The 16,488-nt window shown below is 40.4% G+C and overlaps 1 protein-coding gene across 9 annotated transcripts in view; it reads right to left on the reverse strand.

Annotated features, from left to right (window-relative positions):
* TBC1D5 (TBC1 domain family member 5) overlaps positions 1-16,488 on the reverse strand; it is a 553,958-nt gene that overhangs the window by 243,336 nt on the left and 294,134 nt on the right. For 8 of the 9 annotated variants that reach the window (XM_055078755.1, XM_055078770.1, XM_055078808.1 and 5 more), the window contains 4 exons: positions 12,329-12,437; positions 10,777-10,866; positions 10,602-10,676; positions 9,199-9,266 (listed from right to left, as the gene is read on the reverse strand). In XM_055078755.1, coding sequence (XP_054934730.1) covers positions 9,199-9,266; positions 10,602-10,676; positions 10,777-10,866; positions 12,329-12,437 — 342 coding nt within the window. The remainder of the gene's footprint in view (positions 1-9,198; positions 9,267-10,601; positions 10,677-10,776; positions 10,867-12,328; positions 12,438-16,488) is intronic. The other variant, XM_055078836.1, reaches the window with a different exon arrangement.

Consider the following 16,488-nt stretch of genomic DNA (forward strand, 5'->3'; position numbering starts at 1 on the left):
AGGCAACCCAACACTGGAGCCTACCTGGGCTCTTTGGTGGGGCTAATGACAGACTCTGGGAGGGCTCATGCCAAGGAGTACTTCCCAGAACCTCTGCTGCCAGTGTCTTTGTCCCCACAGTGAGCCACAGCCACACCCCGCCTCTGCAGGAGACCCTCCAACACTAGCAGGTAGGTCTGGTTCAGTCTCCCCTGGGGTCACTGCTCCTTCCCCTGGGTCCCAATGCGCACATTACTTTGTGTGTGCCCTCCAAGAGTGGAGTCTCTGTTTCCCCCAGTCCTGTCGAAGTTCTGCAATAAAATCCCACTAGGCTTCAAAGTCTGATTCTCTAGGAATTCCTCCTCCTGTTGCCGGACCCCCAGGTTGGGAAGCCTGACGTGGGGCTCAGAACCTTCACTCCAGTGGGTGGACTTCTGTGGTATAAGTGTCCTCCAGTTTGTGAGTCACCCACCTAGCAGTTATGGGATTTGATTTTACTGTGATTGCGCCCTTCCTATCGTCTCATTGTGGCTTCTTTGTCTTTGGATGTGGGTTATCTTTTTTGGTGAGTTCCAGTGTCTTCCTGTCAATGACCGTCCAGCAGCTAGTTGTGATTCTGGGATTCTCGCAAGAGAGAGTGAGAGCACATCCTTCTACTCCGCCATCTTGGTTCCTTCTTTTTTTTTTTTTTAAACAGAAAAAAACAAAAGGCGTGGAAAAATGCTCAACATTCGGAGTTTTTACATCTGTGGTTTTAAAGAGAAAATTTTATCAATTATTAATGAATTCACAAAATATCAAATGACAAGATAAAAAAAATTTGAGGAAAGAAAGTTTGCTGAAATAGATTACGTCTAAAGCTTGGCCCATACGGGAAATATCAATGAAAGGGAGCATCAAATGAGAAGGCTGGATCATTAAAGATCTAACCATGTCATGGAGATTCAAGCGGGACAGAGCGGAATGAACTATGAGTGAGCTGCCTGAACTGCCAACCCCAAGAACCCTACAATAACCAGAAACATGAAAGACCAGAAACTGAAGACAACGACCAGGAAACCCGACAGGCAGTCAGACTGACTGCTAAACATAGGCACCACTACAATAATAAAAGTAAGTTAAAGAATTTTAATCACTTAATTCAGGAGAGAGGGAGAACACATTTGAAGAAAAGCCGGGCCATAGCTTATAAATATGTTTGGCAATAGCTTATAAATATGTTAATTAGCAAATGATGTTATAGACACTATAAATATACTTTTAGAATAGACCTTGAAAGACCAAATAACAGACTTCTTTGGTTTCTAATACGGAAATGATCTTTTATTCTGAACTCAATATTTCCCATCATTTTAAATAATACTGAATTTCATTTAATGTTACAGCCTTTGAAGCATGGCAAAATTGGTTCAGAATGGACGATTCAAGTTCTGAATTACAAATGCTGTAAATTGGAAGCTACTTGATTTACCTTTTGGTTGTCAGCTGTTTTTTTTCATTCATTAATAAAAATGAGAACAGTAACAACCTCATTAGGTTGAGGTAAGGAACAATTAATTGAAATGAATACAAAACCCTCTGAGGCAAAAAAGAGTTAGTAGAAGAAAAGAATATTAAAATTAGTTGAAAGAGGAGATGATATTTAATACAGTGACATATTCAGATCAAATACATTCAATAATGATGGCAACAACACAGCTCACAAGACGAAATTATCTTGTTTAAACACAGACTAGAAGGCTGACAATAGTATTTTTTTAAGTGTGTTTGTGTTTCTGAAGATTGAAAATGTTAGAGACTGTTATTACTAAAATTGAACAATACCGATCATCAGTGATAAGCTTCACCATCAAAGAGCATTTATTAATAAGCATAACCCTGATTCTGCACAGTGTGACAGAAGTAAGATTTGGTCCATGACCTCCAGGGGTTACCATTAGGTCTGAAAGATGAGACCTGGGCTGACACCAGAGCTCGTGTGCATACTCTTTCCATCATAGTATTGCTATTTTGCACTGTATCTTTTTTTAGGTCTGCTTTCTCTATTAGACTTTGAGCTTCTTAAGGGCCCATGCCATATTTGTCTTGGCATCTGCAGTGCCAAGGAGATTAATATAAATGTATCGAATACATTGGCAGATTGAATACATTGGCAGGTCTAAATAAATATAAGACGAAACAAACTTAAGTAATATTATCACAGAGTTATTAAGAAAATGCCACTGGAACACAGAATCGGCACAAATTACTTCCAACTGTAAAGACTGGAACATGCTTCATGAACAGGGTGGTGATGAACTCGGGCCTTGAGGATGAGCTGTCAGGACTCCAACAGGGAGCAGTAGGGGGAAGTGTAATTCCAGCAGAGGAGCAGCCGAGGAATGCAAATGGAAAGCAAAAACCTGTGCAGGAAACAATGCCAGAGCACTGGTCTAAAAGGGAATTCTGGAGGGACGTCAGGTTTCTGGTTCTTCACATAAGTAGCTTGGACATCACTACTCTATCCTAACAACAAGTAAAAAGCTAAGCAGACTGAAAAATCAACAGCTCTTCTTGGATTCCTAAGAGAGGCGAGGACACAGGGCAAACCGCTGTCCCCAAAATTGGAGAGACAGACAGGCAAATACAGGGAGCCACACTTACCTGAACAAAGACTCACAAGCAAAACCTCTGGCAGGAACCAGTGCTGGGGAAGGAAAACCTGAACTGTAATTGACAGATTGCTAGAAGCTCACTGGACAGCTCTGAGAGTTCAAAAACTCCAGGAAAACCCCATCACAGGGAGGCCCACACAATATTGTGAGATTTACTTCCAGGAGCTCGACCAGGTTCCCACAGTAAGTATCAGAGAAAAATCCCCTCAGCTTCCGACAGGGGAAGGGGTAAAGGGGGCAATCTGAATAGAGCACGCTGCTCTTCTTAACAAGGCCTGCCTGCAGGGAAAACTAGTTAACCAGAGCCTAACCTGCTGGGATACCATCAGACCCTAACTGACCTGGGGAAAGGCAAATACCCAACTCCAACCCCCTCTGCCATCCTGTCCCATCTAAGTGGGGAGGGAGACCTGAGAAACACTTGTGAAGGGCACAGTCCAGAGGCACATCCCTAAAAGACTGGTGGTAAGTCTAAAGAACACTTCCCCTCTCCCCTCACCTTATCACCACATTACTAACGACCTATTTACAGCAGTTCCTTCAGCCAGTACATCATGTCTGGCTATCATAAAACAACAACAACAAACATTACAAGGCATACCAAAAAGCAAAAAACAAACAAACGATTCAAAGAGACAGAGCAAACATCAGAACCAAAGAAAGCAGGGATGTTGGAATTAGGAAATCAGGAATTTAAAACAAGTATGATTAACATGCTCAGGGCTCTAGTGGATAAAGTAGATAGCATGCAAGAACAGACAGGCAATGTAAGCCAAAGATGGAAATCCTAAGAAAGAACCAAAAAGAAATTCTAGACATACAAAAACACTGTAAGAGAAATGAAGAATGCCTTTAATGGGCTCCTTAGTAGACTGGACACAGGTGAGAAAACAATCTGCACCAGAGGATATCTCAACAGAATCCTCAACAACTGAAAAGCAAAGAGAACAAAGACCAAAAAATAGACCAGAACATCCAAAGACTGTGGGACAACCATAAAAGGTGTAACATACACATCATGGAAATATCAGAAGGAGAAGAGAGAGAAAAAGGAACAGGAGAAATATTTGAAATAATAACTGAGAAATTACCCAAATTAATGTCAGCTACCAAACCACAGAACCAGGAAGCTCAGAAACTACCAAGCAAGATAAATGTCAAAAGAATGACACCTAGGTATATCATTTGCAAACTGCTGAAAATCAAAGATAAAGTCCTCAAAGGGGGGGGGGGACGGACATCTTATCTATATAGGAATAAGGAATTACATCCAACTTCTCCTCAGAAACCATGCAAGACAGAAGAGCATGAACTGAAATATTTAAAGTGTTGAAAGGGAAGAAACCGACCAACCTAGAATTCTGTATCCCGCAAAATTACCCTTCAAAAGTGAAGGAGAAATAAAGACTTTCTCAGACAAGCAAAAATTGTGATAATCTGTCAGTAGACTTGTCTTACAAGAAATTATTTTAAAAGTTCTTTAGAAAAAAGGATAATAATTTCTGACTCTGATCTACATAAAGGAAGAGTGTAAGAAGGAATAAAGGTAAAACAAAAACTTTCTTTTTTCTTGCTCTTAACTGATACAACAGATAACAATTTGTTTAAAATAATAATACCAACAATATATTCAATTATGCATGCCTGTGTGTATGTATACATATGGATACATATGCTTACATATGCTTATGTATAAGTGACATGAATGACAGAAATCATACAAGGGACAGCAGGGAGGAATTAGAATTATTTTGCTATTATAAGGCACTGACACTATCTTTGAAGTGGTAGAGTGTAATTTGAAAGTGGGTTTGCTGAAATGTATATTGCAAAGTCCCAGGTAACTACGAAGAAAAAAAGTAAAAGAAGTATAACCAACATGCTGAGAAAGGAGAGAAAATGGAATAATCTAAAATGCTCAATTAAAACTATGAAAGGTAGGAAAAGAGTAGAAGACAAAAATAGGAATAAAGGGCTTCCCTGGTGGCGCAGCGGTTGAGAGTCCGCCTGCCGATGCAGGGGACACGGGTTCGTGCCCCGGTCCGGGAAGATCCCATATGCCGCGGAGCGGCTGGGCCCGTGGGCCATGGCCGCTGAGCCTGCACGTCCGGAGCCTGTGCTCCGCAACGGGAGAGGCCACAACAGTGAGAGGCCCGTGTACCGCAAAAAAAAAAAAAAAAAAAAGAAAAAGAAAAAAAAAGGAATAAAGAACAAGGTAATGAATAGAAAACAGTAACAAATATGACAGATAATAATCCAACTATATCAGTAATCACTCTGAACATCAACGTAGACCACCTAAATGCACCAACTAAAAGACAGCCATTGTCAGAGTGGATCAAAAAAACAAGACCCAACTATACATTGCCTTTAAGAAACCACTTTAAATAGAACAACACACGTAGATTAAAAGTACATAGTTGGAGAACAACATACCACGCTAACACTAGTTAAAAGATAAGAAAGGACACTGCATAATGATAAAGGGATCAATTCTCCAAGAAGGCATACAACCCTTAACAGGTACGCACCTAGTAACAGAGCATCACACTATGCAAGGCAAAACCCAATAAAACTGGGATGAGAAATAAAAGAATCCACTATCACGGTTGGCAACTTCAACACCCCTCTATCAGAAATGGACAGGCCTGGCAGGCAGAAAACCAGTAAGGACCGAGTTGAACTCAGCAACGTCATCAGTCAGCTGGATCTAACTGACATCTACAGACCACTTTATTCAACAACAGCAGGGTACATATTCTCCTCCAGCTCACATGGAATGTTCTCAGAGACAGATCCCATTCTGAACCATAAAATACACTTTAACAAATTTGACAGAAGAGAAATCATACAGTGTCTGCCCTCAGACCACAATGAAATTAAACGAGAAATCAATAACAGAAAGGTAACTGGAAAGCCCTAAAAGGGAACTGTGTGTGTGTTAGGGAGTCTGGGTTAAGTACATCTGCAAACCACCGAGTCGCAGAAGGTCTTAGATTAGGCAAGTAGGAGCATGACTAGAAATGTGCTTTGGGAAAACAAGGCCATAACACGTGGGTTGGACTGGAAGAGAAGGTTAATAGATCCAAAGAAAACAGTTAAACAAGTAAGACACTCCAGGTAAGAGGTAAAAAGGACCCAAAACAGACTAGTAACAATGGAATAGAACTGAGGAATGTGAGAAAGCTACAAATAATGACACCTAATTTGTACTTTAAAATATAAAATGTATGTCCTCACCTCATCTACTCCCATCTTCATCTTCAGTCTATGTCACCGACACCACTGAACCCGGGACACAGCAACCAACTCCTGGCTGCTCTCCCAGCTTCCGTGCTCACGTCCACCTTCACCCCACTGCGCGGCAGCCAGAATTCTCTTCTCAGACCTCATACCCCTGCTCAGTATCCTCCAAGTGGGACCAAACCCAAACTTCTCACTGTGGTCGGCAGGACCACCTCTCAGGCTTCCCTACTGTGATCACCTGCCTCCAGCCACCGCGGCCTCCCTTCAGTTCCTCTGAACCCTCAGTCCACTTTCACTGAGGACTCTGCACCAGCTGCCCCCTCTGCCTGGAATGGGCTTCCCCTACATCTTCACATGGCTGGCTTTTTAAAATGTGTCACTTCTCAGCTCAAATGTTGTCTTCTCAGAGATGCCGCTGCCGATGACTGTTCTTAAAGCAGCTACCCGTCTAGCTGTCCTATTATCCTGCTTGATTTCTTCACAGCAATCACCACCCTCTACCATTACGCTCTTTATCTAGACGGGCACATTGTCTCACTCCCCAGCAACCCACACTGAAATGTACATCCTGTGATGGCAGGACCTTGTCTGTCTTACTCACCACCCTTTTCCCCCAGGGAAAGGACAGGCCTGAAACAGAATAGATATTCAGTAAAATATACACTCAAAGAACACCAAATTCTCTCACAGATGCTAGTGAACGAGTAACACCGTGTAACATTCACTGAGCTGTGTGTCTCCCTTTCTTCTCCTGTTGCTTCATGAGCTGCTGTACCAACTGGATTGAAAACCATGCATTTGAGATCACATAGTGCCTTCTAAAGAGGGTGTATCGGGACCTCCCTGGCGGTCCAGTGGTTAAGACTCCATGCTTTCAATGCAGGGGGCATGGATTTGATCCCTGGTCAGGGAACTAGGATCCCACATGCCACGTGTCCAAAAACTAAATAAATGAAATTTGTTAAAAATAAAATAAATAAAGAGGGTGTATTGCCTAAAGCAGTAAAATTATTCAAGCTATTCAGCTTTTATGATAAGGCAATTTGGTGGCTTTAAAATAAGACAGACACCCTTACCTTACAAGCTAAGTTACTTGCCCCAAAATTTATACACAGATGGCAAGGAGACTTCCTCTAAATGTAGGGGAGAGCCATCGGGAGAGCCTTCTGGGGAAGCAGGTCTGCAACCTCCCCGTCCCAGGCTATGAACTATAGGCCTCCTAGCAGCCTTCCCTGCATCTCGGGTTTGCCAACTTAACTAAAATGCACCAGTGAAGACAAATCATAAGGGGAAACAAAATAGCCGTGTATGTGTGTTACATCCATACGCACATACGTATTTATAAGAAAAATACATAGAAGATATAAAACCAAATAGTTACAAGAATATAGCTTTTGAGAAATACCATTTTCTCACACAGCAAAGCAGAAACGTTTGAGCTAAGGAACCAAAATGATGAAGATGCTCCCAACGCCATTTCTTGTTTGGTTTGGCCATTCAACTTTTTTTTTGTGGTACGCGGGCCTCTCACTGTTGTGGCCTCTCCTGTTGCGGAGCACAGGCTCCGGACGCACAGGTTCAGCGGCCATGGCTCATGCGCCCAGCCGCTCCGTGGCATGTGGGAGCTTCCCGGACCGGGGCACGAACCCGTGTCCCCTGCATCGGCAGGCGGATTCTCAACCACTGCGCCACCAGGGAAGCCCCATCCAACTTTTTTTCTTTGCCTTTCTCTTTTTCTCCTATTTCTTTTGGCCAATCTGGCCCATGTGGCCGCTAGTGTGTGACTCTGCCCCAGTGCCATGGCATGTCCATTTCCATTTGGTGACAGTAGAGGACACTGACTAAAACCCTTCTTAAACAGAAACTGTCAAGTTTTCTAAGATAAATGCCCAGCATTTCCCAGAATAGATACCTTGACTGCTTGGTTAGCAATATACACCAAGCCTTTTGTTTTTATGAGGTCTGTTTTACCACTGATTACCCAGCTAGTTCCCTAAATGATTGGTGAGGAAATTCATCCTTTTGTTTTACCCAAAAAATATTTACTGAGTGCCTCCCGGGAACCAATACAGCAGCATTCTGCCTTCTGAAACCACCTAGTAGAGATCCAGCACCACCACCTGACACTGGAGGGTAGCTTCCCTATCACTGCTTAGTCCCCAGTCCTAAGCAAGCTCATCAAAATGATCCCTACCTCACACCTCCAACCCACCATCACGGCCAGTTAGCTACGGTTTTGCTGTTCTCTGAACCCATGACTCCTCTGAATTATTTCCATTTTAAAATAGAAAATCTCATTTGTTAAATATGTAGTATAACCTTATAAAAGGCCATGTCATCTGATTATTCTGTTTGGGACCTGGAAAGAGATGAATGTCAGAGAGCCAGTGGCCCTGCCTTTGCACTAGGGGAGCAGGACTTGAACCAGGAGTGGGGCAGACAAGCAGAGCCGTAGGAGGACCTGGAAGGAAGCAGTGGATTCAGGACTCTGCACATACCTGGCTCATCCCAGATCCCAATGATGAACTCAAATTTACTAACCTTTATGTAGTTTGCAGTTTAAAGTATAAACACATCTAATTTACTACCATTATCAACATGTTAATCTATAACAATCCCTTGAGGTGGTTACTCTTATCCTTGTTTTATGGAAACAGACACCTAAGAGGGAAAGATGTTTGTTGAAATTAATTTGCCCAGGATTATAGCATACATTGCTAGAACTTACCCTGGGCTCTTCCTACACAAATTCCATGTAATTCTCACTACATGACCCAAAAAGATGAGGTCCAATATATAAAAGTTATAGACATTAACTACATGCTAAATAAAGAACCAATCTTCATACAGTAAATATTGAGTAGACTGAGTTGTTTGCAAACTTGAATGGTGTCAAGAGGATGAGAAATAAGGGGGGGCGGTAAAAATAATAGTTGTCATTTAAAAAGTAATTTGATTAGAAAGGGATTCAAAGGTGTAAAGCAAAAGATAATTTTTTTTAGCAAAACCAGTATTAAGACTATAAAATATAACCTTAATCAGAGCACATGACTTCAAATAATCATTGGGAACTGAAAAACTGATTTAAATAGTTAAGTATTTACATATTATTTTAATATTATAAATGTAATTTACTTTGACAAAGGGAACACAAAAATCTATACTTTAAGAATAGAAAGTAATTATCAAACTTTGGCCAAAATAACTGTTAACACAAGTAGAATACTGCATTCAATTAAGATTGTATATTTTGCTAAAATTGCAAAGAGGTAATGCCAGTTTGAATTATTGAAAGTAACCTGTAAGTAGTTCTACATACGTTCTTTTGACATCTTGTTCAATCATTGACCGAAGTTCTTTATCCTGGAAGAATTTGTTCCAAAGACTCTGAAATAAGGAAAGCAACCTATTTAAAATAATACCACAACTTTGCTTGACTTTTATGATCTCAATTTAATAATTAAATGGTTAAATTTATCCCTCTCTGAGTTATGATTTTACATTGCAGACAGGAAACCTGAACCTGGAAAAATTTTTATTAAAATCTACTTTAACCTCAGAAACACATCCTTATTCTAACATCAACTTTTCCAGTGATATTATTGTGTACATTTACAATTTTCTACTATCTGTTTAAAGTGAATGATACTTTTACTGCTATACATCTGCTGCTACCCCTACAACAACAAAAAGGTCCGCCTGGATTAGAGGAGGCCCATTGGCCAAGTGGTCACACTTGAACCTGACCTGAACTGCCAACGCACTGAGAAAGCTACGTAACGTTTTCTATTAGGCTCTATTAGGTTTTATAATCAAATAGATTTTTATGTACTTTTTAAAATGTGAACTTAAAGTTTTAAAAATTGCTTAATATTTCATGCTGCTATACCATAGACTATATTATAATAATTACATGGGGGCTTCCCTGGTGGCGCAGTGGTTGCGCGTCCACCTGCCGATGCAGGGGAACCGGGTTCGCGCCCCGGTCTGGGAGGATCCCACATGCCGCGGAGCGGCTGGGCCCGTGAGCCATGGCCACTGAGCCTGCGCGTCCGGAGCCTGTGCTCCGCAACGGGAGAGGCCGCAGCAGAGGGAGGCCCGCATACCACAAAAAAAAAAAAAAAAAAATTACATGTAGCAGGAAAAAGAAATGTTAGTGTTATGTAGAAAATAGAGGGAAAAAAGTCCGTTAACACAGAAATAGGAATTAGAGCAGCAACTGAAGAAGTTACACAATCAATACCTCTGAGGTAGTAATTACTCCTCGTGGACCTGATCTTTTTCGTGATCTTTAAAAACTTGTTCACAGATTCACTACAAACAGTTGCTTTCCTTCGTGTGACCTGGTCCTTCCAGGTGAAGCCTTCTCTACCTTTGTCAGGAAGGGAGGCTCTCCACAGCCTTCCCACTCCCCTCTGCGACCCTGGGAGGACAGTTCTACCCTCAGCTTCATGCTCTTCTCTCTGACCCTCGGCTCTTGCAGACCCCTGGGGCCTCTTCTTGGCAGTGCCCTTCCCCAGAAATAGACCACTGGCTTCCTACAACACTGTCCATACACAGCATGGAATAAAGCCCATCTGGTTTCAGGTGGTATAACACGTGGGGTAAAAAAATAATAATAATTGGTATGGAATAACACTGCTTTCGTGGTGATGCATAACAAGACATAGGCATACTCTTATGGGTAAAAGCGGTTGAGATATGAATAAAGACAAACTTTACCCCTGCATCCTGGGAAAGGGGATTATTGATCATCAAGTCTTGCTGGCCAACAACCTTCCTCGGGTTTGTGATATGCTGGGAAAGAAAGAGAGAAAACACAAATGCAAAGATCAGAGGCTACTGGACTCCAAAGCATACTTAAGAAAACAATTCCATTAATTAAAGTACAACTTACTATTTCTTTAATGTTGCTATACCATGCTCTTAATTCTTTAATTCTATTTATCCACTGACTTTTATCTTGAGGAAGAACACAAAGAAAGAGCTGTCAAAAAAAAAAAAGGAAACTTTCATAACAATCCTAAAAAGTAAAATGTCAAACTATGGCAAATGGCACCACCTGAAAACTGAAGAAGATATTCATCTTCATGTTATCATTCCAATCCTCAGTCAATTATATTTGGGGGTATTTAAGAAATATATAAATTTGGACAATTCCAAAAGTGAACAAAGGCCAAAGAACAAGATCCCAAAAGCTACATCACAAGATGGAATCAACCTCCCCTCCAAATTTATAATAAAAGTGAACAAGAAAAAATTCATTGATGTTCAAGTACAATTCTATTTTACATTCTTATATTAAGGGGAGTCGCTGGGGTGTATTAACAGGCGCAAGGTCCAATTTGTAGTTTCAAGGTTTCAGATCTGTCTCCAAACAAGCAGGTAAAGGACAGAGAGGAACAATCTGAGGACACAGCCTGAGCACGGAAGCCGTTCCTTCTACAGCAGAAAACGTAATTTACAACTAGCAGTCAGCTTATGAAAATAACAAGCATTCTTAAAAAGACAAATTTGATTTAATTTAGCTTAATACAACATTTTAAAAAATCTGGGTTTGAGTTTATTTTTAGCGAATGAAGGAGACATTAAGAAGTTCAACAACAAGGAGCTGGGGGTGGGCCCGAACCTCCTGCGTACAAGCAGCCAAGCAGCACAACCCCTGCGTCCACTGCCTGCACCAAACGCAAGAAAAGTGCACTTCGACTGTTAAATCTAAATAATTAAATTTCAGCCTGTCTACTACATTATGTGTTCCTTACTGTCTTCACTTGCAGGCTGCGTAAGCTGAATTTGTGCAGATGAATCCTAAACAACTTTCAAGAGAAGTCATTTTAAAAGTGAGTCTCAATCTAAATTGATTCACTTTGAGAGAACAAAAAGGGACAGATTTCCGAGTGATGAAAGAGATACTGTAGCTCATCATCACTCATGTGGTGACTGATGGGCTTTCTCTGGAAGGAGACTGACCTAATCTCCCTCAACTTCTCCTTCTTGCTGCCCTTCTCTCGGTGTTTCTAGTACAAAAAATATGGAAAATCTTTTCCATCTGTTATTTGTGAAGAAAAAAGAGAGAGTGACTACATGACAGCACTTGATATAATAGAAGCCTGAAAACATTCACACACACGCACACCCCCTTCCAGCAGCAAGGATTTCTGCAAATGCCTCTGGGGACCCGGAAGGCGTTGTTTGAGTTCCACGCCATCAAATGGGATGAAAAGACCGTTATTTCAAATGACTCCTTCACCACTGCCGGTTATCCAGGACTAAGGTGATTCAACCTTATTAGCAAATGTCCTATGAAAGATAAACCTGGACAGCCAAAACCTCGAGAGTGAAGTCTCTTGGAAAATTCAGTGATCCCCCGCATGGGTGATCATCCGGGGCATCAGGTAATGTGTTGATATACTGCAACTACAAACTGTAAATAAATATTTTCTTCTTACCTTCCAGCAAATGCTGCGGAACCTGCTGCTTCTCAGCTGCCCATTAATCCCCTTCTGCCTTATTGTTGCCAAGTAATTGTTGTTTACAAATAGTTCTTCCCATTCTTTCCTAGATGCAAGAAACCAAAGCATGGGGATCCTTTTGTTAAAATTCTCTGCTTCGAGAGGACTGCTACAGGAATTTAATTTTAAATAAGTCTCAGAAATGCAACTTTTAAAACGTATATATTTATTTGCGTACTGTTTCTGAACGCACGGCTGTCTTTTTGGACAGAGTTCTTTAGTAGATTTAATGAATATGTAGATCGCTATAATTATGCCAGCTACTGAAATTCATAATGTCTATGGAGGCTATTCCACTGCCTCTAAAATGATGGTACTGCAGTTCAGTGAATCAACAAGAAAAAAATGAATATTAATATAAGTATATGACTGCTTTAGCCATTGACAAAGATACACTTGCTCCAAAAATACACAACCAAAAAGTGGGCCATGGATCGTATTGGCTTCTCACCTGAAATATCTCATTAAATCAACTCATTTTTCTTTCATGTCAAGCTGGGCAATTATATAGAAGACTACTTTCTTTAGTTTTTAGTACTATTTACTATTGAAATCTCGGCAACTTCTTTCCACACGATCGGTTTTAAAATTTTAACAGGTGCAGGCAAATGTGAAAAAAACATCAAAAAAATTAAAAAGCCTCACTGTAAAAACTGTGAAAGGCAAGCTTGAGTACCCTGCCGCCCGCACCTATGGCTGAGGAGATAAACAACTGAAATATGCCTCCCAGGCATGCAGACACCAGGGGCCCAACACCTGTGCCTCATTAATATACAAGTAAATCTGCCCTACTGGGAAACAACTGGAAATTAATTGTCCCAAACCATTTACTGAGTTTGAATAAAGGAAGCAGACTTATATTCCCTGCGTCTGGTACCAAACTAAACATCAAGAATCATTTGTCAACAGTTGAGGCTACTGAGTGCAGCTTTATGAAATTTCACTCAGATTCCATAATGCCACAATAAACTTATAATGTAAAATTTATTATCAAAGCTGCAAGCCTGGCAATCTCTTCAGAGACCAACTCGCGAGAGAAAGCCTCTAAACCCTTCAATCATCCTTCTCTGTAATGCACAGTTGTCGCCGGCCAGACCCCACTGGTGTTCAGAAAGGACAGCCATACGCAAGGCGATCTTAGAGCCTGTATCATAACCAACTGCACACCTAACATGCAAAACCCTGACTGCAGAGCAAGCTGCATCTTCCCCACAGAGCTTTCCAGAAGAGTGGCCGAGGCAATGGCACGTTCCCTAATGCCACGAGCAGGAGAACATCCAGCCTCAGCCCCGCAGCACCGATCTCCAGCCGCGCCAAGCTTCTGCCAGAGGGGGCTCGTGGCTAAGTGTGACAAATGCGACACACAGGCCAACCCTATGCTGGAAAGAAATAAATTCCTACCACTACTCCATGAAAATGTCTTATTTCCATCACCCTATTCGTAAAAGAAAATAATGTTTCATTTTGATTTCACTTGCTTTCGTATCATGAGTGAAACCGAAAGTTTTTCATGCTTTTGGGTCATTTTATTTCTTCTTTTTTAAAGCTTCCTTTCTGTAAAATGGAATAATAATAATAGCATCTACCTCAAATAATTATTATGAGAATTAAAATATATGAACAGTCCTTAGAAGGGGACTGGCATATCACATTTTAGAAAATTAATATTATTATTAATAATAATTATAACACAGCTTTTATCTTGGTGTCTTGGGCTTATTGTTCCAAGAGGAGTTTTTCATACCTTAAAGACATCACACCTTTGTCTGCCATATATATGTATTTTTAACACTATTATTTTGATTTTCAACATGCTGAAGCTTTTTGTGTATAATTTAAACCTAACATTTATTTCCTCTTGATGCTCTTTCCATTGTTTTCAGACTTAAGTAATTCTTAGCCACTCCAAGTTCAAAGAAATGTTCACTGAATTCTTGAGTTTTTGGAACATCACTTTAGTCCATTTGTATTATCTATCATATTTTAAATACATTATCCATTTCCCAACAGTTTCACATATATTACCCACATCTCACTGTTCAAGTTTTGTTTTTATACAGTTTGTAGTAATACTCAAAGATGAGATAAAAAACGAATACAAAGAACGTTACAGGAGTACATCTCCGAAAACGTGCCTATGTTTAAATAGCTTGTGGTCTATGAACAGAAAACACAGATTTCAAACGGAATAATTTGTCCGAGACCATGCAGTTCCGTGACCTGAAAACACCAATACCTTCCCGATCAGAGAGGTAAAGTGTGAGGCAATGACTCCTCCAGCCTCTTCCAAAATCAGCTCCTATTCACAGGTACCAAGAAACTGTAAAAGTAGACACAGCTGGTGGCTAGATTCATTGCCATCCTGTCAAGGTCAGGAGCCTTTCAAAGTCAAGTTACACACCACTTATGTAATGAAGGATAATTATTTGTTAGCTCAAATAAGACCCTGTGCCTTGATTACCGTGTTGGTAAAGAATAAAGGAGACTGAGGCATGCGAAATGGAAACATTCTCTCTGAAATTCACAATCATTTAAATTTATTCATAGGTACTCATAGTTCCAATTAAGGAACAAATCTCAAACTGATGGAGAGCTCTAACAACAGAGGTATATAAAGGCCACAAGAAAACGTATTGTCTTTCTCTTCTACAGAATGGTGTTTCATTAATAAACTGTGATACAGAGTAAACATAATAAACGTTTATTCAGTGCCTACTGTGTGCTTAGCACTCAGAGATATTTGAAAAAGCATATTTAAAAAAGTTAAAGGGAGTAGACGGATGTGTAAACCAATAATCATGTGATTAAGGCAAAGCACTCTGGCAATGCAGAGGAGGGTAAAATAATTTTATATCTAAAAATTAAAACTCGGTGTAAAAAATGATAAATAGTACCCCCGTAGGCACTGAAATGCCACCCTAAAAACTGAGCTGTCAGAAGTTAAACAGTCTATAGAGGACAAAATGTTGGAAAGTTGAGCCCTTTGAAGGGAGCTGGAAAAAAATAAAAGTTTTTTCCAATCACAAATACAAATGGTGGACAACACTCCTGAACTCAGGTGAAGACCTGGGAAAACAATAGTAAGTACTGAGGAGTCAGTGGTGGAATTCTGCAGTTTAATTAACAAAAATAAAGAAAAGGTAGTTGCTAAACTTTGTCTTACATAGGAAAACATACAGTCTGTCACAGCAAAAATCTAGCAGTGATGTTCTCAAAATGCTAAAAAAAAAAAAATCCATTCAAAAATGCTTGAAAAAAGTCCATTCAAAATATGTAATATTTTGGGTAAATCACTTTTAACCTCTACAACAACCCTCCTGGGGTGAATAATTTTAACCCCTCCTCCCTCCATGAATGACAAAACTGAGGCCCAGAAAAATTAAATAAGTTGTCAAGAGAGAAATGGAATGAGATTAGGAAAAGCACCTTCCAGAATAACATGGCTGAAAACACTAAAGGGAAGCATAATACTCCACACATCAAAGGACATAAATGGCCCCTGGCAACAAGGCAAGATAGGAATGCAACCTTATATTTTCTTCCTTATATTTTTAGAGTTTGAACATCAAGTCCAAAAGTATAGAGAGAAGTTTTCACCGGTTGGACTGAGAAGGTAAGTCAACAGATGCTGTGAGTGGTTTAAGAACACATGGGACATTTAGGTGCAGAATCGCCTCAAATGGAACCTTGGCCTTAAAAACTCTCTGGATAACACACTAGTGCCATCTACTGGCAACGACTCTGCATTGCAGGCACTGGGTCCCTGAAAACATAACCAGCATCTAAGCAAGAAGATTGCCAGCAAACACATGAAAGAATGCTCAACATTATTAATCATTAGAGAAATGCAAATCAAAACTACAATGAGATATCATCTCACACCGGTCAGAATGGCCATCATCAAAAAATCTAGAAACAAAAAATGCTGGAGAGGGTGTGGAGAAAAGGGAACCCTCTTGCACTGCTGGTGGGAATGTAAATTGATACAGCCACTATGGAAAACAGTATGGAGGTTCCTTAAAAAACTACAAATAGAACTACCATACGACCCAGCAATCCCACGACTGGGCATATACCCTGAGAAAACCATAATTCAA

The sequence above is a fragment of the Physeter macrocephalus genome, chromosome 1, assembly GCF_002837175.3.
Source record: "Physeter macrocephalus isolate SW-GA chromosome 1, ASM283717v5, whole genome shotgun sequence".
Taxonomy (NCBI): domain Eukaryota; kingdom Metazoa; phylum Chordata; class Mammalia; order Artiodactyla; family Physeteridae; genus Physeter; species Physeter macrocephalus.